Source organism: Amblyomma americanum, chromosome 4 (genome assembly GCF_052857255.1).
Source record: "Amblyomma americanum isolate KBUSLIRL-KWMA chromosome 4, ASM5285725v1, whole genome shotgun sequence".
NCBI lineage: Eukaryota > Metazoa > Arthropoda > Arachnida > Ixodida > Ixodidae > Amblyomma > Amblyomma americanum.
In genome coordinates, this window is record NC_135500.1 from 218,902,926 (window position 1) to 218,928,368 (window position 25,443).

Sequence of the window (25,443 nt, forward strand, 5' to 3'; positions counted from 1 at the left end):
AACCGTCTAGGGAACCATATAATTCTACTATAGCTAAACCATTAGCGACGGCTTTCGCTTGAATTTAAGCATAAGCTAAACCGGTGCTTAGCAAACTTTATTATTCCCGCCTTCAGTCACTTCCGGAAGTACCGGGCATTAACTCGGCAATGGAAGACACGAGAGTGCCCTCTTTCACTCGGAAGTTTCGAAGGCGTACATTTCCAATGAACTGTGTGAGCCCTGGCGTGTGTGCTTGCCTACAGAATACATTTTAAAGGCAAGAAAACGTTTAATTTTCATTTTTTAGTCTTATGGTGACGTAATGGGACGTCACTGTTTACCCATGCTACATTGCAGTTTTTAATATGTCGTCCGCCATGTTTTGAGGCATCCAGAATCGGTCCTTCAAATCCACTCCATCCAGGTAAATTATTCGATGATGCAGCTCTCGTACCCGAAAAATAAAGTTTTGACTTCTTTGACGAAGCGTCTGCTTCCGTTCGTATGCGGTGCAACGTTTTCATCACAAAACTATGGGCACCTCCCGCAGAGCTCCTGCATGTTTTTGTAGTCGCCATGACTGCATTGTCTTATGAAAGAAGTTGCAGTGCGTAATTTTTTCTCTAGAGCACCGCTTTTTGTAGCAGCTAGACTGTTATGTTTCTCTGTGTTCGGGTTTAATAGCGACGGTTTTTAATGGTCCTTGTTTGCAGCGTGAATGAAGTGGTTTGAGCAACAGGACCAGCAGCAATGCTCGCCAACGGCCAAGAAATGAACCCCGTGTCTAATGTGAGGCATGGGGCTACTCGATCGCAGGACGATGCAATGGTCGGATACTTCTTCCAGCGCCCACAAAGTGACCCGGATTTCCAAAACTACAACAAGCAATCCCGCTGGGCATTAGGCGACGACAGCGTACTCGAAGTAAGTGCCGTCCCTCCTGACCACCACTTATCTTCGGGTGCAGTGCATTTGCTTTCGCCCGGAGAAAGATCGCGAGGACGACGCTCAACTTTCTTGCGTGCGCTTCGTAAAACCGCGTGCTTCCTCGCGCAGATGCGCACCATCCTGTCTGTTAGCTTCGTTTTCTCTCTCGGGCGTCTGAATTCTCTATCGTCGTGGTAGGCCTACGCATGAACTGTGTTTTGTTTATTGTTGGCCGTGACTAATACACTGCTCGCAATCGGCGATCGAGCTCGTGTCCCCGTGCAGCCGGCCAGTCGGCTTCCCCCGTGAATGCCTGTGGCTACTGGTGTTGACACCACTTCACCTTCGTCGCCATTTGACCAGTTTAGACAGAAAAAGCACTCGTCCTTGCGCCGCGATCATCGGTTCGGTCACCTTCTTGCGGCCTGAATGAAAACGGACCTGCGGCTTTCAATTTTGTTTTTATTTTGCCTTCTGTAGTGAACATTTTCAAGAACCGAGTGATTGAACCCTGTTTCTCACTCGCCCATCCGGTGTCGTGTTTCACGACTTGCCGTTGCTAGCGGAAAAAAACAAAAATAGAAGTCGAGGAGCCGGCGCAGGAACTTTGGGTCGTTTTGTAACACCGCCAGAACTGCCTAGTTAATCCTTATTTAGCGATGACAACCTTCCTGTAGTCTGGCGTGTTGTGATGGTGTCATTGAGCTGCTGTCAGTGCCTTGGCGATGCGACTTGCTTGCTACCGGTAAGCCTAACGTATACACCCGCGCGATTGCATCGCACTTCGGCTGTACACATACTAAACCTTCGCCGGTCTCTTCAAATCAGCCGCACAGTCACTTGATTTGTGGCGTATTGCTACTACAGCTCGGTCGAACGGAATAGCTTCGACCCGAAGAAAAAAAAAATGCGTTCGCCATTCGCGATGGGCTTGCCCAGGCATATTCGCGGGCCGGCTCTCTGTACGACGGTCAAAACCAAGTTATGCTGGTAAACTGCAGCTTGCTATTTCCAACGTCTTTAGCGGTTTTTGTTGTCTCTTGCTGCGAAAAGTTCCCACTAGTATCCACAACCTGGAAGAGACGCGTCAGTGCTGAAATGCGATGTGTCATGCATCTAAAGATAGCCTTGGCTGTTAAACGGAATTTTTGCTTGCTGTTTCGGTCTGCTCCTGTTAGCGGGAAGCGTCTGTAGTCTTATCGGAACAGCGATTGCGCTGTGTACAAGAACTGGGAACTTTATTGAATTAAAAAGCCGCCCACTATTAAGGTTTTTAGCTGGTCTCAAGGCTTACCCAGTGGCTGCCGAATCCAGTTGCTGCTAGTTTTTTTTTCTTCTCTCTTATAGTCTTTATACAGTTGCAGAACCCCTCACCTTGTTGCAAAATAAGCTGTTAGATGACCTTGAGTTGGTTGTGCAAAGGTGTATAGGGCTTTTTAGTTTTGTATTATTTCGGTGTTGTCCATATCATTTCGTGTCAACAAAAGCTAGGTCCTGGTACTGATCGAAAAATTCGGACCATGAAACTGTGTTGGTGGGACTTTTTTTTTCTTATCCACACCTTGCCACCAGTACAATGGGCCATGGTGGACTTATGCAAATGTTCATTGGAAAAAGCAGGGAATTTGCGCACTGCAACACATCTGCTGATATGAGAGTGCTGGCATTTGTGGGCAGTTCTGCTTTCAATAATTGCTTTGCAGGCATCTTGCAGACATGATGTTTGTGCGGGGCTGTTTTCCTGTTTCACCTCCCATTTATAGTTTGCTAAATGTGTTTAGGCTGTAATTTTTAATCTGCCACAGGACATCCTGTTTGAGCACAGTTAGGAAGGGTTTTAACTGAGGTTTTAGATGATGGGTAACTGTATAGTAAAACATCCAAGGAGGCATGAAAGTGACTTTGTGATGTCGTACTGTTTGTCATACTTGTTTTGTGAATAAGGTCTTGAGTGAGTAGTAGTGGGTCATTATGGAAAAAAAATTAAAATTGAGACAAATTATCAATGGTGGATAAAATAATAATTCAGGTTGTTGGCTGTGTGCCTGGAGGGCTTCGCATTACGAGGAATGAAATAAATAAAAACTAATCCTGCAGCTTTGTATAGCTTATTTGCTAAAGGTGCTTAGGATAGCTCTTTTTGTGGACTGATTTTTAGTTATCTTGTTTCATGCAGCTATGTGTGCAAGCAGACATTTTGTTAGGTGTTGGCAGTTCATTTCTTTTTCAAGTATTACTTGAAGTAATTTATTTGTAATTGTGGTAGTTATTTTTTAATTGTGAATTATCTTCATTTCACGATTATTCCATAGCTCATTTCTGCTCGAACTGAATGTAAATTGTGTTGCTAGTATAAGATGCATCACACAGTTTAATGTAATAGGTTTTGGTTGAAATGTAACTGGTTAAAGACTAATTGCAATGCACCTTAAGTGCCTTGTTTTATTGCTCTATCCTGTGATAATATTGTAGTGCAGGCTAGTGTGAAACATGTTGCCAAACTGTCTCATTTGTTATGCAAGGAAAGCAGGATTGTGCTGTATTGTAGTACTTATGTGGTGTCTGTATCAGTGCATCAGGACTGCTTACTTATGTAGGCACACACACAGATTTATTATTGCACCACTAATTTACAGTATTTTTCTACACTGTTGTTCTTTGAAAAGAAACAAGTCAAGTTTTTACTCCTTGGTTTCAAAGACAATAATTTAAGATGAATTTGTTCTGGTCGGACACTTCATGTAAAAAGTTACCAACCGTAAAACTTTGTGTGCATTGACTAACAAAAAGGTGGCATGAATGATGCTTGCATTTTTTTGTCTGTTTTCTTTTCTATTTGCTAATTTTGCTTGGATCATCCAGCCGATGTTTCCAGTTGCGAACACTAAGACCCCTTTATATATCCATGTGAGTTTTTTTTTTTTTTAAATTGGGCTCTCTGACTTGCTAAGCGTGCTGCATATGCTACACTGCAGGAATGTAGTACAACTGCTAATAAGAAATATCGTACAATATAGCAACATCCACAATATGCTAGGTCCTGAGTGATGTTAGCATAACTGATAAAGAGCTGCCATGTACAGCACAAGCTCGCCAAGGTTAACTAAAGCTGAATATTCTGCAAAAAGATTGTTTGAAGCTGGTAGAGAGTAAAATTGTAAAAGAATGATAGTTATTGGGTTAATGAAATCAACAACAAACTGAAACTGGTAAAGATTCTCCGGCAAATTGAAATCATGTCAACACCAAGAATGCTTTTTTGAAGTTATCTTATGCCGCCTTCGTATTGGACGTGTGCACCTTACACACAATCTTGTACTCATGTAACAAGGAAGTTCTCTTTGTGAACTATGTGGTGAAAGGGATCATGGCAAATCAAATCATTTTCTTTTAAAAAACCCTTGAACTAAGCAAAAAGCATTCACGGTATTAAACGGCAAACACGTTCCTTTCCACCCTGGCTTACTTTTTGCAGAAAATGCAGTAGTAAACTTATCACAAGTTGCTAAATTCTTAGAAGGAAAGGTCTAACACTTTGAAAACTAGTAGTTAGCACAACAGGTCATTCCAATTGTGCGCCTGATATTGCAAGGTTTCTGGCTTGTGAACCTCAGTACTTAAGCTGCATTGCCATCCAAGCATTCGGAGCAGGAAACAGGCAGCTGGCAGTGTTTATTTTTGCTGGGCTTTGCTTGGACAGGGTGCTATCTTGCTGAAAAGAAGGTACACTTGGAAACGGTTTTATTTTTCTTTTAGTTTTTCAATAGCCAGCTATCTTACTTTGCATACTTGCCCACCCTCCCTAAGTGGAGAACCGTCTGGTGGGGGGTCCTTTGCATTGCATTGAGGGCAGGGCTGATCATAGTCTGGAAAGCGGCACTTTGTCGCCGAGTTTTCCTTAACTGTTGCCAGCGCAGTCTGCTTTAGTGGCAGTCTTTCCCCCGATATTTTGTTTCTTTTAAAAGCTGGTTTTTCAGTTCTAGCCTGCATGCTTTAATGAAGTGGAAAAGGAGGGGAACAAATGAAATAAAATAAATTGTGTTGGCAGTGTTTTGGGAATACAGTACCCATGATGCCTTCTTTGAGGGCCAGCTAATGTGCAGCACTAAAGGAGCAGTCTTGATGTACTGTTGTACACCTAAGAGAAAGTTTCGTTACCACGTGGAGCTAGTCATGTAGACAGTATGCTACAGCAGTAGTGGCATTCAAAACATCTGTGGTGGTCAGTTGCCTTTTAAAAAGCACTAAGTGAAAATATGCCAGAAACTGCAACAAAATTGAAGGGCACTAAGGTTGTTTGAAAAGACTGGAGGCTCCCTTGTAATGATCGTGGCTCCCGTGTAATGATCGTGATGCTGATTTAAAATGACTACAGGCATTATCCGGTGAAACACCATCTGCGTAGCTGATGCACAGGTCTGTTTCGTGCTCCCATAGTGGGTCCTCGAATGTTCTTTGTGTGATTCTGCTCTGTCTCTCTTGTTGCAGTTCTGACGATAGTTTCTGAGGTTAGAAAACGGGAGTCTTTTAAACTTTTATGGACAAAAAACTCTAGTGGCTTAGGTAGGTAAAATAGGTTGCAACAAGCGTAACGCTCTTGCCATGTAACTGGGGAGGTGATTGAAACATCATTTGTGTCCTCTTTCCTGCAATTTCATATTTTTAAAAGAAACTTATCAGAACTAGTGCTGCTTGTAGGTCCTTTTTTTGCAGATAGTATCATTTAAAGTTTTGAGACTGTGTTTAAGGCCCCACAAAATGTCTTTTTCTCTTTTACACAAAGTTTGTTGTCCATTTTATCTCATTTTGCCCTTTATGCAACAGAAAAGTATACAGTTGAACCTTGCTACAACGAAACTGACGGGGCGTGCGAAAAATTTCGTTGAGGCGAGAACAGCAAAAAAAGAGAAAAACAGTGTCAGGTTGGACAACATAGTCCAAAAACATCAATTATTTCCAAAGAAGTCGGCCAGCTTCTCCTGCTCATTCTTTTTTTTTTTTTTTTTGCCACGAGTGCCGCGCCGACATTCATACTCGGTGAGCAGTTGTATCGCGACGTCGTCATCGTGAGCACCAATAAATCTACGGAGCACATCAAATCCTTCTACCACATTTAGTGCAGATGCTGGTGCTAAATCCTCTGCGTCGCTGTCGTCATCCCATGATACGTCGGTATGGCAAACGCCCTCAGTTATGGCTGCATCACTCAGCTCCTCGGAAGAAAGGAACTTACGCTTCCAAGACAAAGTCGCCATGCTCGTGTCGATTGCAGCGCTCAAGCACGAGTGAAAAAAACTAAGGCAAACGCGCTGCTGCTGTTGCCAAGCTGCTGCGTCCTTTGGCAGCGGATTGGTTGCGGCTCTGGCTAGGAAGAAAACAGGAGCTGGCACCCGGGCCTTGTCGCAAGGCAGCCAGCCCGATTGTCATCACTACCAAGCAATGGCGGTCTTCATGTTGGTTCCAACGAAAGTTTAGTGAAGCAAAGCAGCGGGACCTAGAAAAGTGCACAGATGGGCGGCGATATGCTTTTTTTATTGTAAGATGGATTTTTAAACGCGGCTTTGCATAGCAAAAATTTCGTTGAAGCGGAAACGCGCCCCAAAAATGGTTCGTTGTGATGAGAAATTTGTTCCATTACTTTCTATGGCAAGCTGACGGCGAATTGGAAATATTTCGTTTAAGTGAAAATTTCGTTTAAGCGATGTTCGTTGTATCGGGGTTTACTGTATTTCCAAATAGAGCTGATGTAGCTTGGCTGTTAATGCCTGCATCAGGATGCTGCAAGTGGTGGTTACATAGCCTGATTCTAAGCCTGTATATTACAGCATACCATTCAAAGCAGTTACGTGCTATTTCAAATTTAATGTTTTCTTTTTTTTTTTTTGAACTCATCTTGTATAACTGTTGTGCAGGTGCCTTGTTTATCATTTTACCTAAGATGGCTGCAAAATTTGCTGAAAATGTAGTTTACAGGTCTGTTCGATTCGCTGCCACTTGCTGCACCAGTTCTCTATAAAGTTTTGAAGTGGTGCCACTTAGGTGCCGCAAGTGTGCAGCGCCACTTTCGGCAGTTCAAGTGCAGCTTAGCACTGACTGCTTTCAAAACGAATGGTCGAGTGCAGGCCTGGCCGTCTGCTAGCCTTGGCGTCTCCCACCTCAACGACCTAAGGAAGTGCACAGTTTTCATGAACTTTTCCTGAACTAGACCTGCACAACGTCTGCACTTTTTTGAAATGAATGGCTTCGTGCAGAGGGTGCCATCTTGAACTGCTGAAACGAATGGCGAAGTGCAGCACCACGAGAATCAGTTCACGTCGCGCAGGCAAATCGAACAGACCTTACATGTCAGTGTACATGAATTGGCACATCTTCACGCCCCACCCCTTCATTTTTTTTCCTTTCCATATCAAAAGCTGTCATATTGCGAAGGAGTACTTAGAATCAAAGTGTTAATGCTTTACAACAGTATTGCTCTGGGCACTAAAGGATTGCTCTCTCTGCTGTTCATTCTAACCATGACTGTGACATAAACATACATGCAGTCCCTTTTTTGCATGTACTGTTCTTTAAAGCTGTGGTCTTGGAGTACATGTAGCACAAAATGTGAAACTGTGAAGCCGTTTTGTTGTAGGTTTAGTGCCTGGTTTATGATATTTACAATACCCTTAGTGGTGTTAAATGCTTTGGTTTCAGTTTGTGCAGCTCTAGCTTGCAGTGGCGGTGCAGAACGAAGAGAAGTGAACTTTGATTTTTTGTTAGGCACTGGAATGTAAAGGTTATTTTCTTGTATTTTGCTGAAGTACTGTTCAAAATACGAACTTGAACCACATGGCACCAGATATCCTAGTGCATTATCCCAGTATTGGATTGTTGTTTTCATTATGGAAAAACACCCAAGTTAACTTAAGGTAGCACAAAGCTGTGTGTTGGAGAGATGCACAGTGGCACATTGGCTCAATAAACAGCTTTGTTGTCATTTTAGTAAAATGTGCTTGCATATTTTCAGGAAAGTTTTAGGCTTTTTTTTTCTTATTCTGATTGGATAATTGGGTACTAGGGGCTGGAATTGTCTTGATACATTGTGTGTTGAATAGACTAAAAGAAAAAGTATTGCAAATTCAAGCCACGTCCAGGTTATTGTTATGTTTGAAAGAGCATGGTTCAAATTTCATTGTACACAGAGGAAGAAGAGGCAAAAGTTATTTGAGGGGGTACTAGCCGTCCCAGGAGCCGTTTTCGGACGTTCACAAGAATTGAGTTTCAGATAACGGAACGGCCTAGACTAGCATATGTAGGTAAATAATAGTTCATCAGGTGCAGCCATTAAGGGAGCTTGCATTGAAAATGCAGACAAAGCCATTTTTTTAATGGCTGCTCAGAGTGTGCTCCTGGTATTTAGCACTTTACTATGGCCACGGCTCCTTGCCATAATACATTTCAAGCGCCTGTGCAAGGTTTGCACATGTTGCAAGGTTTGAGTAGTTCACAGGTTTTTAATGAGGTAAGCAAATATTAATGGCTAAAAAACTTGCGAGGGGCAATTTCACAAAGCTTTTTACTGAGAGGGAGAGAGTGAACTTTATTTGGCTATACCAATTTCTTGCCACTCTGTGGGAGGACAGTGATTGCCTCGGTCTCCGTGGGACTCCTGAATTAGAAGTCGAGCGACTCACACTGCTCTCACCAAGAAGCCTTTTCACAGCTAAAGTTTATTCTTCTTGCAAGAATTTTTTTTAAAAAGTCTGCAGGGCTTGTAGTTCTAAAGTAGAAATTCAGGGCATGATCATCGTAAATGTGCTTAGCTAGGAAAGCAACCACTTTGATATCTCCAGATAGCAGAGGCCAGCGGAGACAGCGTCACCTTTTCGCTGCCACCATTCCTGAGCTCTGCAAAATGAACTGAGTCCTTTGAGCAGTGCTTGCCTACACAGCATGTGCTGTCAAGAAAACTCATACATGATGGTCTTTTTTTTTTCTCTCTAACCTGGCTGCATGTTCGCTTCATGCCTAGTCATGAATGTCTGCATGCTTGTCATACCAGGTGACAGAATTACATGCTATGACACAGGATTGCTGTGATATCAGGCAGCGTGACCTGAATGGGCTTTCTAGCAGCAGTGCCATCTGTGCCGTTTTGATACACTAATTGTTGGGCTAGATTGCTATCACAGCCAGCACTTCAGCACATTGGTACACAAATTATAGCTGCAAAACAAGAGGGAAATGTGGTTGCATTGTCTCAGATAAATTGATGGGCACATTTAAGGGATGTGAGTGGGTGGGTAATTCATGCCCAGCCCTGCAATGCCTTGATTGATCGCAGCGGTGGCCTAGTCGTTTGAGCATCCGCCTCGCATGCAGGAGGTGCGTGGTTCGACCCCAGCACCGCCTGGTGCTGGGCTCCTTTAGAGTGAAGTGCTTGGGAAATGGGTCGTTGACACCACCTTGAGTAGTAGAAGTAACCTTGTGCCATGGCGCTCTTTGGCCACAGATGCCCTTGCGCCATAAAAAATCATAATCATCAGCAGTGCCTTGATTGCTGCTTGGTACTCTGTAGCACTTCCTGACGGATAAGCTCCTGTACGTAATGTGTGTACTGGACTCATGGCTGGTGACATGGCAGTGGTGAAGTTTACTAGACAGTTAAGTGTTAAGTGGATTTTTATGTGACACCGCACCATCATGGGTTTTGAGGCATGCTTTAGTAGAGGACTCCTGATTAATGTGAACTGCTATGAATTTTTTAACATGCACCAAAATCCCGCAACATGGGTGTTTTTGCACTCCACTTCCACGAAATTGTGGCTGCTTCAGCAGGGACTGTACGTCCAGTCTCGTGCATTGAATGTTCATGTGGCAATACTAGTGTTGCAAGTAGTGATTGGAAGCTGTTAAGCTTTTTTGTCTGCATTGAGTGCTGCTTGGATTGGGCATGTGTGTGCCCAGTGCTGAGAGTAAAAAGGATTCCTGTTTTTCTTGCAGGCTCGTGGCACAGAAGCACCAGAACTGGAGACTGAATTTCAGGCCCTGGCCCTAGAAACTAGTCACCAACTAGAGGTGGGCTTTCCTATATTTTTTCTTTACGCTGGGTTGCCTTCTTCCCCTTAAGTCCTTTTTTTTTGTGCGTGGTTCTTGCAGCACTTCAGCACAAGGCACTGACTATTGAGGTGAATGGCTTTAGCACAGCTCAGTCTGATAACCACAGGTGTCCACATGGGCCTAGGGGTGGGAGCTCTCAAGTCTGTGCCCTGTGTGGCCTGTGGAAGAAGTGGGGTGGGGAGCTGATGCTGTAAATTTTTTTCCCTAAAAGGGGGTGAGAAGTCGGAAGGTTGTTTTAGAGCGCAGCTCTTGGCGCCTGTTCCTGCATTGAGCAGCACGCCTCGGCATTGGTCTCTTTGGTAACCGTGCGAGCGAGCACATCAGAGGATAAAAGAGGGTGTGCAGCGGAGGACGAAAGACTGCGATACCAAAGAGCGCGAGGAGGAAAGCGGAAAAGGAGGGAACGGCAGCAGTGTGAAGAGTCGTTGGCCCAAAGTGAGGCTTATTGGCGGCAGAACGCTGCGCACGCTGTCCAAGTCTAAACCCAGAGCTGCCTCCGTTTGGCACTGCATATTCTATATTCAATTGCCTACGGTTCGAGTATTGCAGCAACTGCACTAAAAAATCGCATTACCGAGAAGCGTAATCGTCTTATAATTTTTATTCTTGAGAAGTATTGGAGTATCGGGGCAGTGCAAAAGGCGTGATATATATTACCTCTAAAGGCGCGTTTATACTCCGACGTAGCGAGCGCGTGGCATGGCAACGTCACGTCGGCCAAAGCGAGACCCTCTATACTCCAACTGCACTTGACAGCTGGCACGCTCGGCGGCTTCGGCGCACTCTGACCGTGCTGGCGGAGACTTGGAGCATGTCTCTATTTCGTGCCGAGTGCGCCAGCTGCCGCCGGCCCGGCCAGACCGGTTCCGCGTGCTTGTCAGGGCGGCGCTGCTTCGCAAGCCTACGAGAGATGGCATGTCGAACGTTCTGCGCAGCCTGCGCATGCGCTACTCCTGGCGCAGCCGCTGAGCCGCGTCGGGGCGGCCGGACTGTAGGAGGGCTGAATTCGCACCTGGCGTGGCGTCGCCAACCTGACGTGACTGACCACTGCCGGCGCTCGCCCGCACGCCGAGGAAGTCTGAGTATGAGTGCGCCTTAAAGGTACGGACGGGTACACTGCCGTAAAACTGCGCGCGGCGTGCCAGCGGGGGCAAGGCGTTTGCCGCGAAACCTGCCGCGGCAGCGGGTTGATCTGCCGCTCAGCGAATGTGTCGAGGAGCCATTTTTGGCGGCTTGCCATGTGCCGCGGAGCAGGGAGACCAATGAGGGATGCCGGGCTTAGTCATGAGGGGAGCGTCTGTGCTGCCACCTCTCCGCTCCTACTAAAGTTACATGCCAGCTGCAGCGGCGGAGCCGCATGCGCTCCTACAGAATCATGGACCTCGACCGGTTTGGCATGGAGGGAGCTTTGCATGATAGCACTTTCCCGCATACTCTTCGCTGCTGGTTTAGCCTTCCCTTTCGTGGGGGGTGGTGTTGTGTTGCCAGCGGCGTGTGGGTTTTTCCGCTAACGTGTTCGTAACTTAACTGTGGATGGAATCATTACCTCAGTTTTTCTTTCACATGTGATCCCCTGTTTGCTATCTCTAGTCTCATCACTTCTTGCTGTGGATTGTTATGCTAGCTGCGTCACTATAAGAGAGCATTAAGAACAGCATTGCGTGCACCAGACTACCTGAGCTGGCTCACAGCGCACTGCTCAATAATTGCATCATACTCTCGAAATAGGACCAACTCTCATGTTAAACCAGGCAGAGATAAGCTTACACAAAACTGCTTTTTTTATTTAAGTTTTATTTAAGTTCATATACTAAGGAAAATGAATATCATGCTGTTTTACATCCAACTCATTTCCTTTTGGAACCCTTCACTACGGCGTCCCTCATAGCCTTAGTCGCTTTGGGACGTTAAACCCCTGTAAACCAAACCTTTAACCCCAGCTTACATTTAGGAGAACATGCAGTTGCAGGCCATTCATGTGACTGTATGTTCCTAGTAGAAGGAGATGTTTTAAACAAACTGACTTCTTAAAAGACTTGTAATTCTTCAGCACAGCAGACATTTATATAACCCTGTGTTTGGCACATAATAGCGACACACAATAGCCTCGGCCACTGATGCTCCATGAAACCTATCAAACCAAACAAAACCGTTTGCAGAGACTTCAGCCTTGCTCTCAACATGCATGGGTAGATGTAAAAAAGAAATTTGCTTTCATAAAGAGCATTCTTTCGGTATGGGTGTGCCTCCATCAGTGTGATATGCCTTGGCACAAACAAGAGGCTATCTGTTCCCAGTCGATAGTTTTCTGAGTAGTTGCCGCCGTTTCAGAATCTTAAGGTCCACTGAACCCTACTTATAACAGATGTGACTGTCTCGTGGCTTTCGTTTTTTATTTCGTGAAATTTGCAGCAAATGGACTCGTTAAAATGATGTAACTCAGTCTTTCGTGATGTACTTTTTGGTGTCGTGGGCAGCCATCTTTGGCCAGTGAAATTTTGGCACGCGTTTTCGAGCCTCTGCTTCTTTTCTCTGTCGATTTCAAAACACAAGCAGCTCGTGCATCTAGGTGGAGGCCGAATGAGGTCCTCAGGCTCGCATGTCTTTAGAATTTTTGTTACATCTGCATGATTTCGACTGGCTGGTCGGTTAGGCCGAGTGCGAGTCATACGATCGAAGGTTGCTTTAATTATGATGCAGTTATCATTTGGTGATATAATTCACACACGCAGACATGCCGATTTCCGCGTATACTGCACGTTGCACCTGCCAGCGTAACGGCTTTGATGAGAGCAGGTGAGCAGCTTGTGGAAAGAGCCTGTGCCGACACAACGTGCGGGAATGGCAGCAACTAGTATACAGCGTTGCACGCAAGGCAGCCAAATTTTTGGCTGCATTGCAGCCAAATGGAGCACCGCTGCTGGGAAAATTTGCTCGATGCGAGATTTTGTTCAAATGTTTAGTTTTCATTGCCAGAGCTATAATGCACATTTCAACTGGCATGTCAATCTCGTTTGTACTAAGCCATTGCGTGTTATAAATGGGCACAACTCTATGTAGTTGCTATGTTTGTGCTTTGCCATTCGTTTCAGTTGTGCATTATGGTGACCCCGGCGCTTCATCATGTGTGTAAAAAAAAAAAAAACGCTATACATTGTGCAGTGTTAGTGCAGGCTTTGTGTGCACCCCAGGCAGAATTATCATTGGTACATAACTGATCAAGACTGGCTTGGCTCATAAGGATACGGAGGAGACTGAATCTGGTCAACTGATGGAAATGACTGATCAACGCTAACAGACAGGACGGAAGAAAAGAGCACAGACACGTGCTGACTAGCAACCAAATGATTTATTTCAACAGGGAAGGCAGCAATATAAAGGAAACGTGGCAAGCAAAACACAAAGGGAAAGTCCACAATCCGAACACCACGCAACGGCACTTCTGCGGCGTCTTGCGCAGCACTGTCTAGCAAAGGAAGTACACATGAAATGCTTCCGCACAACTTTGCGCCACTGTGCGTAGAAGCTGCCTTGCGGGGAAGCTTTCTTGCCAATGCGAAAAAGGCAGGGCACCTTTGCTCTTGCCTGTGTACGGCGCTGAGATGCCAGATCGCGGAACCGTGCACACGTCACGTGCCACACGATGCCTACTGGTGGGCTAAAAGGCATGTAGTACACCCGCTCATTGACTTGGGGCTGTTGTGGGCCGGGATTGAAGCATCCCACCGCTGGTACCAGTTGTTATAAGTCGGGTAGCATGGCCGGTTGGTTCGATGCAGGGTAGCGTTGTTTGGCCGGAGAAGGGATGAGGAAGGATGGAAGCTGACATTTGGGGAAGGAAGACACAAGCAGATTTACTGGCACTTAGGGAAACATTTACATAATTTAGAAGGAAACAGAAAGAGCAAACAGTCAAGAATTAAAACTTATAGCGTCGAGCGACGGAATGGGCCTGCTCACCAAGGCCCAGAGCCACTGGTTGAGCCTTCTCGCTACGGCCCAGAGCTATCGTTCGAACTCAGGACGCTCGTTAAATACACTGAGGCTCTGCCTATTCCATCACACGAGACACAGATCAGAACAGTTGCTGCACATAGCCCGCTGAGCCCCGTGGGAATGGGCGAGGAGGATACGGAGGTCCGTGGCTACTTCTTCCGAAGCTGTCAATCACGGCCTGCTTCCCATTTCGACTGTATGCCGTCGGTCGCGTCTTGCGAGGAACTGCAGACAAAGGGAAGGTCATCTCCCCCTCTTCTTGTGCGTGGGAAAGATTCCAGCGACTGCCACCCCGGGAGGCTTTTTTTTTTTTTTTGCAGGGGTCCTCGTGGGTCAACGATCTGTCGAAATTGCCGCTTCCACGTGTTCATCCCAGTCGTTGAATCTTCGCTTTAATCGCCAGTGTGGATCCCATTCATAACAGGGCTTAAACAGCTGGTAGTCTAATTTCTAACTCACATGGTGTATAGATGGCCAGAAATCGGCGCTACATGGGCACTGCTCGTGACAGACGGAAAGGCACATGGTGCACTTGCTTGTGAAATTAATAACAGCTACACTGCGGAAGGAGCAAGATACTAGGAGAGATGCACAGCTACCCAGCTGGGAGTGTTCAATGTACTCGGAGCCTCAAAGGTCAAGTCGGGAACGACAAAAAAAATTGCAGTCTAAAAAGAAACTATGAAAAAAAAGAAAACTATAGACCACTGCTGTTGTTAAATATGATAAAATGACTTCGTTCTGTGCTGTTAGTGCTCGGCTCACTCTATGAAAAATTCCATATATGTTCAATCTGCAATTATCCTCTCAAGGTGGTCTTATTTATCGTTTTCATGTAGCACTTTTTTTGGAATGCATAGTGTGAACACATATCTGTTATGGAGGCACTTCTCTTAGAACGAACTTCTGATAAGACTGAACAAATTTTCTGGTTCCTTAAAGGGAGACTTCTGTACTTTTTGTTGCAACCACGGAAACAACTTTTGTTTTTGCTATAGGCTGTGCTGTATAAATGGAAGCTCAAGGTTGTTGCACTCTTAGCTTGCGATGCTGATGCTGGTTACTGGCGCCTGTCGGTCTGAGGCACGCATACTAGGAACGGTCCTGTGTATATTTGATAGCACTGCATCGCTGGGGCCCGGGACGATGTTGACGGCAGGTGTGTGCGGCTTGCGCCTTGCTCTGTGACGCAGCTACCGGCAGCTGCACTGTGAGAGAGAGAGTGGGGAAATGGAGGTGTCGCTTGGTGACACTGTAGCCTCCTCGTGTGGCGTGCAGATCCCCGCCTCAACCAAGAAGCTGTGGTCCCTGGAGGAGACGGGCCCCAAGCCCGAGGACAGCAAGGGCCTCTTCCTGGGAGATCAGTGGAGGGACCCCACGTGGAGCACCGGGGGACATGCCAGCACCTCTGGTACGCTCCATACTTTTTGGGCTGAGGGGAGAGCACTCTGTGTGGGCTGTTTTGCTGCTTTGCAAGATTACTGGAAATCTAACACTATCGTATGCGAGTGGCTGGCCAAGCCCTCTGGAACTTGGCCATTGATTGTGATTATTATTTTTGTTGGACGTGCTTAGTGCATGGGGAAGGTTTATGAAGAGGTTTCACAGCATGGCAATTTTGATCTGTCAGATGAGGTCGTCACAGTGTTGAAGGGCTCTGCAACACTATCCACTAAAGTTGTGGCATGCCTGGTACCCACTTCACCCAATTATAATGAACCTGGGCAGAATGAATTATGGTTTAGATCAAACACGCAAAGCTCTTTCGTCACAATTCATATGAACTGTGCAATGTCAGTGCACGTTAAAGAACCCCAGGTGGTTGTAATTTCTGGAGCCCTTCACTATGGCATCCCTCATAGCCTGAGTTGCTTTGGGACGTTAAAGGAACACTGAGGAGAACTCTATCAGATTTTTTTCGTTAGCAAAATCAGATATTTCGGCATTTCATGGCTTTGTTGCCGCTTCTCCGGGAGCGAAAGATGCATTTATTTAAAAAAAATTTGGATTCGAAGTTGAAAAAGTTTTTCCCGCCGCTCCGACTCAAACCCGAGAACTCTTATGACGTCGCAGGACGGAGTGACGTGAAACGTGATGTAAACGCAGACTCCGTGATTTTTGGTGGCTACCGGTGCGGTCTAGCAGCTGCCGAAATGAAAGCTACCGCCGGCACACGTTGAATGCATCTATCGGGGGTCGCTGCCGTCGCTTTGTTTACGTTTGCACCGGCGTCTTGCCAGCGTTACGATGGATCCCGTTCCCGAACACGACGACGTAGTTCTCGCAAAAACTGCGGCCTGCATTTCAGCGACCTCAGCCCCACAGAGCGTGCGATGCTTTTGAGGGAGCATTGTTAGGTTAGGCGCCGGCGGGTCGTTTCCCCCTTCCTCAGTGAGCAGCCGTTGCAAACTAAATATCGTAACCCGAGTTCGGGGAGTCACGGGGGGCCAGGACAAAGTCGGCGCGTTGCACCCATCGGAGGCTGGCTAGGGCTTCGGGGCCAACGGATTGTGATTCCTTGGAACGGCGCGGAAGGGCCAAGTTATTTATTTATTTTTTTGCCACAAGAAACAGGTGGGTGCTCAAGGGCGGTCGTGTTTAAAGCTGGCGACTTGAAACTAAAGCCGTTGCACGACGCTTCAACGGCTTCCGCTAGATCCAACGGGTCCACTGGATCGGGCTCTCTCGCCCACTTGCATGTGCCTTCAGATGTGTACTGCAAATGAATTAAATTAGCCGAGAGCTCGAAAAGAACAGCTCCGCCCAACTGCCAAAGCTATTGAATTACGTCACAATGTGCACCTCGCCGCGGAGCTGAATCAGTCTGGCCAGGCGGGCGGCGGCTGGTGCACTCCGCGCGAAATAGAGACGCGCTCCAAGTCTCTGCCAGTGTGGTCCGAGTGCACCGAAGCCCCCGAACGCATCGGCAGTCAAGTGCAGTTGGAGTATAGAGGGTCTCGCTTTGGCCGATGTGACGTCTCCGTGCAGCGCGCACGCACGTTACGCTGGAGCATAAACGTGCCTTAACAGAGCCTGTGCTTAACCGCTAACCAACGTATTCAGTGGCGGCATCTATGGGAGCCACTGAAACCCCCCGCCCACTCACTGAATAAAAAAAAAAATCCTGTGCTTAGGCTCGGAATCGAACCAGGGCCTTAGCTGTTTAAGGTGGAGTCGCTACCACTCCGCCACGACGTCTCAAGGTAAATTCATCAATAAAGGCGCATCTAGTGAATGCACTCTTCCAATGCAGAAATCCACGCTTTCGCAACGTATATCCTGGCCTAACAGAGCTAGTCATCAGCAATTTTTTCTTAACTGCCTTGTACCTTGGCTCCCGTCCCTAATAAATGATTTCCGTTAAGTAGTTTGAAGTTGATTGGCATAGCTGGGAATGTTTCGCCGGGCGAGCGTGCGAAGACACAAGTGCTCTTTATACTGTGAGCTGCCTTGTACGATCACCGACCATCGTGCCATCATAGTTTTTCATTGACCGTGGCGATCATCTGACAAGCCTTAACACTCCTTCAAAGGTTAATCAGCACTTGAAGCGGCACTTGGAGTTCCTCTGCTGTTTGGCACTTGTAAATCGAGGCGCGTCAAAAACAAAATCATGGAGTACGCAAAGCTCATAGATGCGAAGCACCATAATAAATCGAAACTCTCCTGGCCGCCAAGCATCGGTTTTCTTTGCTTCTATCATTCAGGTTGTCTTTTGTCTGTCTTCCGTGTGTGATAAAAATGCACTATCGGTTTTAAAACAAAACTTACTTCAATATTGAACCGCGCAACCTTCCTTTGTCAGCCTCATAGATTCGCGGCTCCATGTAGGAAGGAAAATCCCTCCAAGGTGGCATCTCTTGTCCTTTGACGTCGCCACGCTTGTACTTGGAAGATTGGCCTGTGGTGGCGATACCTGCGGTTCTTGCTATTTTCTACCTTACAAGAGCTTTGTTTTCAGTAAGAGCGGCGTTTTTGTGATCAGGAGCTGGTATTCTATCGATACAAGTCATCTACAATTTCTCCTCAGTGTCCCTTTAAACCCCCATTCGCCATATACCATCAATGATTCATTTGAAATATAATTTCTACAAAGAACTGCACATTGCATATGTCGGAACTCTGAGCACGCACAGTCCGCCCCCTTGCAGCCGTGCATGGTCACACCATTCCGGAGGGCCGATTAAGGGAAAGGGAGCCCCCTTTGAACTTCACGCCTTCATCCCGCCTTGGATTGCAGCCCTCCTATTCAGGTAGCCACCCCCCACGTGACCAACTGTGCGCAAGCAGCTTTGAGCCTGTCGCGCTTGAACCAGGCAGAAGTGGCGTTGGCCGACGGGGGGAAAAGGAAAAATTTGTTTGCAAAGGTTATGTGATGTCTCCGGTGCTACACGCTTCTGGTTTTGAGTCATTCACTATGTACTAAAAATAATAACTTCAGGTCTGCGTGCTTGTTGCTTAGTCATGAGAGACGTCACATCTGGTAGGCGATCGGTGTTGCGGCGCGAGCTGTCGCAGCTGCGTCGGCGGGGGTATCTTAGCCAGTGTCGCGGGTTGCATTCATGTTCGGTGCTGTCATGCGTGACGCTTTCTCGTTAAAGAGTGAGTGCCCTCTGTAGTTATATATATATATATCACCTCGTTGCATTCGTTGCATTTTCAGACAGGAACATTGCAGAGCCATTGAGTGGAGCAATTTTGCGTTAGGCCTGTTTTTGCCTCAAGTGGCTGCAGCGTATCATGTTCGGGTACCAATGCTCTCTTCTGCTGTTTTTTTGCCGACACTGTCATTCTTGCGATCAACGAATCGGTGCTCTGTGGGTATTTGGCAGTGGTCTCGTGCGAAAAATATCGCACGCAATATCAAACGCAACAATGATAACTGCATTGCCACTGCCATTGACAATGCTATCGTGTATTAGATAACGCTGCACACTGTCTAGACAAGTGAAATATGTTTTTAAAATAAAAGAATGTATTCGTATGTCTTAAAGATTATGGCAGACGTGATTACAAAACATAAAACTGAGCAGGGGACAAGACACAGGAAATGAGCAAGCAGGACGAGCTCGTCCTGTTTGCTTGTCTTTTGTGTCTGGTCCCTGCTCAGTTTTATGTCTTGTTATCATGTCATACCAGCTATCCCCTTATCGTTCACTCGTGGAAGACATAACTGATACCAATACTTCCATGTTTTTGCGTATTTAATAAGTAAAGAAAATATCACATGAGGTCTAGAACTATATTGGTCCGGAACCAGCAAAACAGTGCATGCCACTGATATGAAAAACGTAAAGGCCATGAAATTAGCTAGTAGAGGACAAATATTTTAATAAATGTTTGTCGTTCAAGAACCTTTACATTTTTGCACGTATCCAACGGCCAGGGAAAAATCTCAATGACGCTGTACTTCGTTCCAGTGTACTGCGCAGCAGCAGCTGTCACCGGTCATGTGTTGCGAGTAATTGCACCGAAATTTTAGTCGCAACAGCGAGCCATCGATAGGCCCTTGAAAGTTCGTGCTTGGATGGGGCCCCTTGTGTTACATGACTCCAGACGCATGGGCAATGCCACAAAATTCAAACCGAGTTAGCAATGTTCGCACCAAAATATCCATTCTAGCCTGAAAAAGACACTGCTGGTGACAAAATCCATAATTTCTGGCACCTGTGGTTGTTTTGGTCAGCGGTGCGTGACAGCTCGAAAAAATCTCAAGGGGGGGGGGGGGGGGGGTGCTGAATTCCCCCCCACCCCCGGCTACGCCCCTCACATAAGGGAATTGTTGTTTCTTTCGGGTTGAGCCAAGGCAGTTCAGCGCTCGTGTGTGCCAGTGCTTAGTAGAGTCAAGCAATGAAGAACAAAAGATGCTTTGTGTAAGTGTAAGATCTGTATTGTCAGGGCGGATACAAGAACTTCCAGTACTGGGCAAGTCATGTTAGAGATTGTGGGGTTTTAATCGTGGGATAAATAGTTACTCCCCGCTTAACCGCGGCTGACATGGTTCAAAGCCGCCCGGACCCCACCCCGTGATCGCGTACGATACCGAGCGCACGCCAACCACGGCGGGCCTTGCTTTGAGGGAACAAAGGAATGACACATTGGCTGACACAAACAGGCATTTATTGCTACAGCAACAATAACACCAGCTAGCAACAAGATATGCTAATGAATCGAGGTAGTCCGACTCACCAGCAAGGTTCCGAGCGAATGTCCGCCCGCGCTAGGGCAAGGAATATACTCCAAGGCCGGATGGGACGAGATACGGGAGCCAGTGTTCCTGCTGGCGTAGAGCGGAGCGGCGAGCGGACGTCGACGATCCCAGCAGAAGAGCCTTCCTTCCTCTCTCCCGCGCACGAGCTGCAAGCAGTCTCGCGCTGCGACGCTGGCGCCCCCTCTCGTTAGTTAAGGTAACTAACAAGGGAATGGGCTCCTCCCCGGGGCGAGGCTGCTGCTGCTGCTGTACGGTGCATTGCGGGAAAGGCTACACGGGACTTCGGGGCAGATTTCCTCAAGATTTTTAAAAAAATGTGAGGACGAAAACATGCACAACATGACCACATTGGCGACTGTCCGTCTGCTTCAACTTGTGTGAGCATAGTGGTGCCATCTCTTGGGAAGCGATGCATACCTTGTAGGTGACGCCATCGACGAGCCGACGATAGCACACGCTACTCTAATCTTCACTCTGGCACCGTTCCCTCCCTCTCCACTTTCCTCTTTGCTCTCTTTTCGCTATTGCCGTCTGTGCTCCTCCGCTGTGCTCTGTGTTTTCTCTTTTATCCCCTGATGTGCTCGTTTGCTTGTTTAGGTAGACGCCGAAGCATGCCGCTCAGCACATGAACAGGCACAGACTGTTGCCGCAGTGGCGACATTTTTCCCAGATTTGAGATTTGATTTTTTTTCCCCGATTTGAGGGCCAATATTTTGGGGTGTGGCACATACACACGATTTACAAAAAAAAAAACTTTTTTAACGTAAAAACACACCAATCAGCGCCATTTATTCTTCAATCGCCACTCGCGGTGTATTCCCACTCCGAGATGCTGCTGTGCTCCGGTGCACGCTCATCCCTCAAGAACTCGTGCAGCACGTCCTCTGTGAACGCGTAGCCGTTGTTCTGCGCTTCCATCACTTAGCAGAGCAGCTCTTTCTCCAGTTCAGGAAACTTGCACGGCTTGCCTCGGAAAGCGCGTTTTTTGCAGCTTGTGTTCCTCAATGCATCCTTTTGGTTGCACCATTGTCGGACGCACTTCTCGGCCACGTCGAATGTCCTGCCCGCCGCACGCTTGCCGGGTTCGATAGCAATGTCCCAGCCGTGTAGCTATTAAAGTGCTTGCCTTATTGTGCTAAAACTGTTAAAACTACAACGCTCCGCGGCAGCACGCGAAAGCCACAACTAACACCCCTGCCTTTGGCAGCAATAAAACGCTAGAGCTGGTGATACTGATGGCGATATGAATAGCGGGAGCTCGCGGCGGAGGAAAAGTTGACGATGATGATAATGAGCTGCTGCCTTTGGCGCCATCCGTGTGCGGCACCTGGAAGCTCTTGTGCACATGCGTCGCCTCCGTGATGAAGCGCGCCGTTGCTCGCAGCCGGAGCTGATCATGGAGGCCACGCTGCGTACATTTCGAAGGCTATTCCCGCATGGGTCATGTGGAAAGCATGGGTGCGGCCCTTACAGGGATATTATTTTTTTCTAATATTTCCTTGTGGAAAACGGTGCAGGCCATACACGGGTGTTCCCCTTACCTGTGTTTATAGGGTAGCTTTTTAGGCTGCTTGTTTTAAAAAAGTTTTAAGTCATTCAGGCTATAATTTAATAATTGGTTCCTTTCAGATTTCTTTCTTTCATTCACATTTTCTATTCTCTCAGAGTTGTATTATTTTTGTCCCTTGTACGGTAAAGAATTTAAGGTAGCCGAAATTATCTGGAGCCCTCCACTATGGTGTTCCTCATAACCTCGGTCGAATTTGGGACATTAAACCCCATAAACCAATAACTATATTTGTTACTCCTATGTGGGCTTTTGCTGCAGCTGTTTTATGTGTGGCATTTTAGCAGGCAGGATTGACTATCAACGAATGTGGATGGCCAGGAAACTGAAACTTAAACTGTTATTTTCCTGCAAATAATAAACTGGTTACTGGCTAGTCTTTGTGTGCAATACCAACATTTTCCTGTAGTTCTGGTTCTGTGTTTCATCCTAACTGGAGCCTTCAAAAGTTCCAAGAGCAAAAGTAATACATTTTTCACAATGGCAACAAGTGGTTCTTGTGGCTGCAGTCAAGCATTAAAGGGACAGAACACTGAATTTTAGGGATCCAAATTTTTTCTGATGCAACATAAAGCTTGCTGTGTAAGATGTGTGATTCTGCAACGGTTTTATTAGAAACTGTGTAGATGATTTTTACTGAGAATTTTTCTATCAGTGTGTGTGCCCGCTCTTATGTAGGCCAATACTGGAAACCATGATCATATGGGAAAGAAGGCAGAATAGGAGTCCAATATATTGTGAGACTTTTCTACTTTACACAGAATTTTCAAAAGGATAATCTGTGGGTGCTATATATATCCAGTAATTCAAAATATCTGGGTTCGACCTGTGGGCAGCCTGGACCTCTAGTGCACATTGCCAGCTGTGTGATGCTCTTGCATGCTTCTGGAGTAGCATGCCAGGCCGATAACCAGGCAGACCTCTCCTGTCCCATTAAAGTTCTCCTCCTCCTCCTGTTGCATTTGCAGAGCACGCCGTGTCACAGCCAATCATGGTTCAGCGACGCAGTGGGTCCTACCCTGGCAGTGAGGGGGCCTCTATGCTGTCACCACGCTCCTCTGAAACCTCGGGCCTGGGCGTCAAGATGGTCGAGTACGTGTTGGGGAGCTCACCCACCATCAAAGATCTGGACTCACGCATGGTTGGCCGCATGCATGTTGGGCCTCCGGTGAGTGTTCCTGTTCATCAGTGTTGCCTGGCTCATTAAGGGCTTGTTAGGTCAGGTAGCAGTTATGAAAGTAAGCAAAGTTATGAAAGTTGACAAAGTGAGCACAGTTATGAAAGTGTATGGTTGGCAGTGTCGCATTCCTTGTTAACACTGCCTAATGTCATTTAAAGGCATACTGAGGACAACTCCTTCCAGTTATTGTTCTTGGTAAAAATAGATTCTTTGGCTCTGTCTGGCAATGTTGCCATTCGTCTGGGAGGAAAAGGTGTTGCAGCATAATAATGGGGGCATACTTGGGGCTCTACTGTAGTCTGAAAAATTTTACAGAAATATACTGGTTCCTGTAAAGGCTGCACCCTGTCAGTGCCGCCAAATTAAAGGTGTGGCCCTTACACGGGTATATATGGTATCTGCAGTAATGAACTTTTGGAACCCGTGTGCAGTTGTACCAGCTGTGCCGTGTGTGAAAACTTGCTAATGCCTCTGCAGACAAATGATCCGGAAAAAGTCAAGAAGGGCAAAGAGGGCAAGCTAAAGGATGCAGACGGACGAACTGCGGTGATGCAGGCCAATGGCATCATGCATAATGGTATTGACGACGACAAGGTTTACAAGTAAGTAGGGCACAGCAGTTGGTGACACATTTGTGGCAGGTTATTCTTGTATGTCATGGTCATCACTGCTGCTTTAAGGGGACATGCTCTTCAAAAAAACTTTTTTTTTTTAATAATGAAGTTGAAATGTGCACAGCTGATATAAATAAAGCTCCTCTTGTGGTGTATGTAGTCAGTTTTTTGTAGCTGAAGTAGTCGAATATCTATGCACTATGAAATTTATAAAGAATGCCTTTCTTCTGCACACAATTTTTCTTAATAATTATGATTGAGCATTTAAAAATAGCCTGGGTGGTTCACTATAAACCAGAGAATGTTCAGATCTAGGTGAAATAATTTTATCTGTCTTCAACAGAAAAAAAGAATAAAAAGTAATGTTATTTCTTGTGTGCAACTTTTTATGAAGCTAATAAAAGTATGGTGAAACTGGTTATATAAATGATTTGCGCGCTCTATGCACCCCAAGGAATATCTGTGCTAAATTTCGTTGAGATCCAACGAGTGCAAGAGGAAACTGCTGTGTGCACAAACTTTAAAAATGGGATGAACACCAATTTGAGAAAAACTCGAGAAGTTTATTTGTATGTTAGATGTCGAAATCAGATGGCACTTGGTGCTAATATACAGTGTAATTCACTTATAATGATGACGGATATAACGATATACCTGTGATAACAATCAAATCCTTTAGATTTATCAATTCCCGCTTTGCCCCTATGTAAAAATAAACCCTACACAACGATGCAATTATTGGCAAAATAATGGATATGATGATAGGATTGTGGCTGCCCAGATGGTGTTTACCACCAAAATTTGTCTAAAAGGTTGATAAAAAATTACTTTGAAGCGAATGTAAAAACTCCCGGAACATCTGTGGGCGAGCGTTGCCTACTGGGAACCAAGTGCTATCTACCATCCTTACAGTCGCTGAGGGGGCAGTTGCTTGGCTGCTGCCACCTCTCGAGCAAATGTAGTTCCACCCGAGATGGTTGAGAATTTACTTTTCTTTTTAGCGTTCGCTTTTCTTGCACATTTTCTCGTTTGACGCGTCCTGTTCGCAGTGCTGTCCTTGGCAGCACGCCACGATGCTCTACGCCGATAACATCACAACATGTTTACCTTTGCTCCAAAGGGGGTAACGGTGGCTGGCTCCGCAAACTTGGCCTCCAAGAGGCTGTGTGCCCTTGACAGGAGCACTGGTGGGGGTGGCTACATGCTTGGGGGAATACATGGATGTGCTCTTTTTGCCGATCCAGATGTACCATATTTATTCGAATCTAGGCCGATGCTTTTTTTTTTTAAATAATCATATTCCAAACTCTAGGTTCTGCTTAGATTCAAGGATTTTAAAAAACGCACAAGTTTTTCATTTAAACTGCTAAACATGGTGCATAGCTAGCGCCATCTAGAAAAGTCAGTATCGCAGCCGCTACCAGCCGTGCCAGTAGCAACCGTACACAAGTGAAGTCACCATTTTGTCTTGTGTCGTGTCGGCAGTATCGGTGTGCAGCGTGGTGTTATCGTGATGGCACCAAGCAGGAGATGCCACTACAGTGCCGCTTTCAAGTGAAAAGTTGTGATAGCCGCTGAGGCATCGTCGAACCTTCAAGCTGGGCGGGACTTCGGCGTCGACGAGAAAAACGTCCAGACAACTACAGCAGTTTTTTGCGTGCGCCGCAACGAGGATGGCATTTAGCGGACCAAAGAAAGGCCGTCACCACGAAGTGGAGACAGTTTTGGCCGACTTTGTTTGGACGAAGAGAGCAGCTGCCCTTCCAGTGACAACAGAAGTGCTCCAAGCGAAAGCTAGAGAACTTTAGAGGGAGCGAGGCCTAACGCCAAAGGATTTCAAAGCCAGCCGGGGCTGGCTTCAGAAATT

General features: G+C 46.4%; 1 protein-coding gene across 6 annotated transcripts in view; it reads left to right on the top strand.

Annotated features, from left to right (window-relative positions):
- The first annotated feature begins 303 nt into the window (after positions 1–303).
- LOC144129378 (pumilio homolog 1-like) overlaps positions 304–25,443 on the top strand; it is a 97,060-nt gene continuing 71,920 nt past the window's right edge. For 2 of the 6 annotated variants that reach the window (XR_013313914.1, XM_077663453.1), the window contains exons 1-6: positions 304–406; positions 696–906; positions 9,892–9,966; positions 15,283–15,415; positions 22,751–22,950; positions 23,440–23,564. Coding sequence is in view for 5 of the 6 variants with exons in the window: in XM_077663453.1 (XP_077519579.1) it covers positions 733–906; positions 9,892–9,966; positions 15,283–15,415; positions 22,751–22,950; positions 23,440–23,564 (707 nt within the window). In the remaining variant the exon portion in view is untranslated. Of the gene's footprint in view, positions 407–695; positions 907–9,891; positions 9,967–15,197; positions 15,416–18,155; positions 18,258–22,750; positions 22,951–23,439; positions 23,565–25,443 lie in introns of those variants that run through there. The other 4 variants (XM_077663451.1, XM_077663452.1, XM_077663454.1 and 1 more) reach the window with 4 other exon arrangements.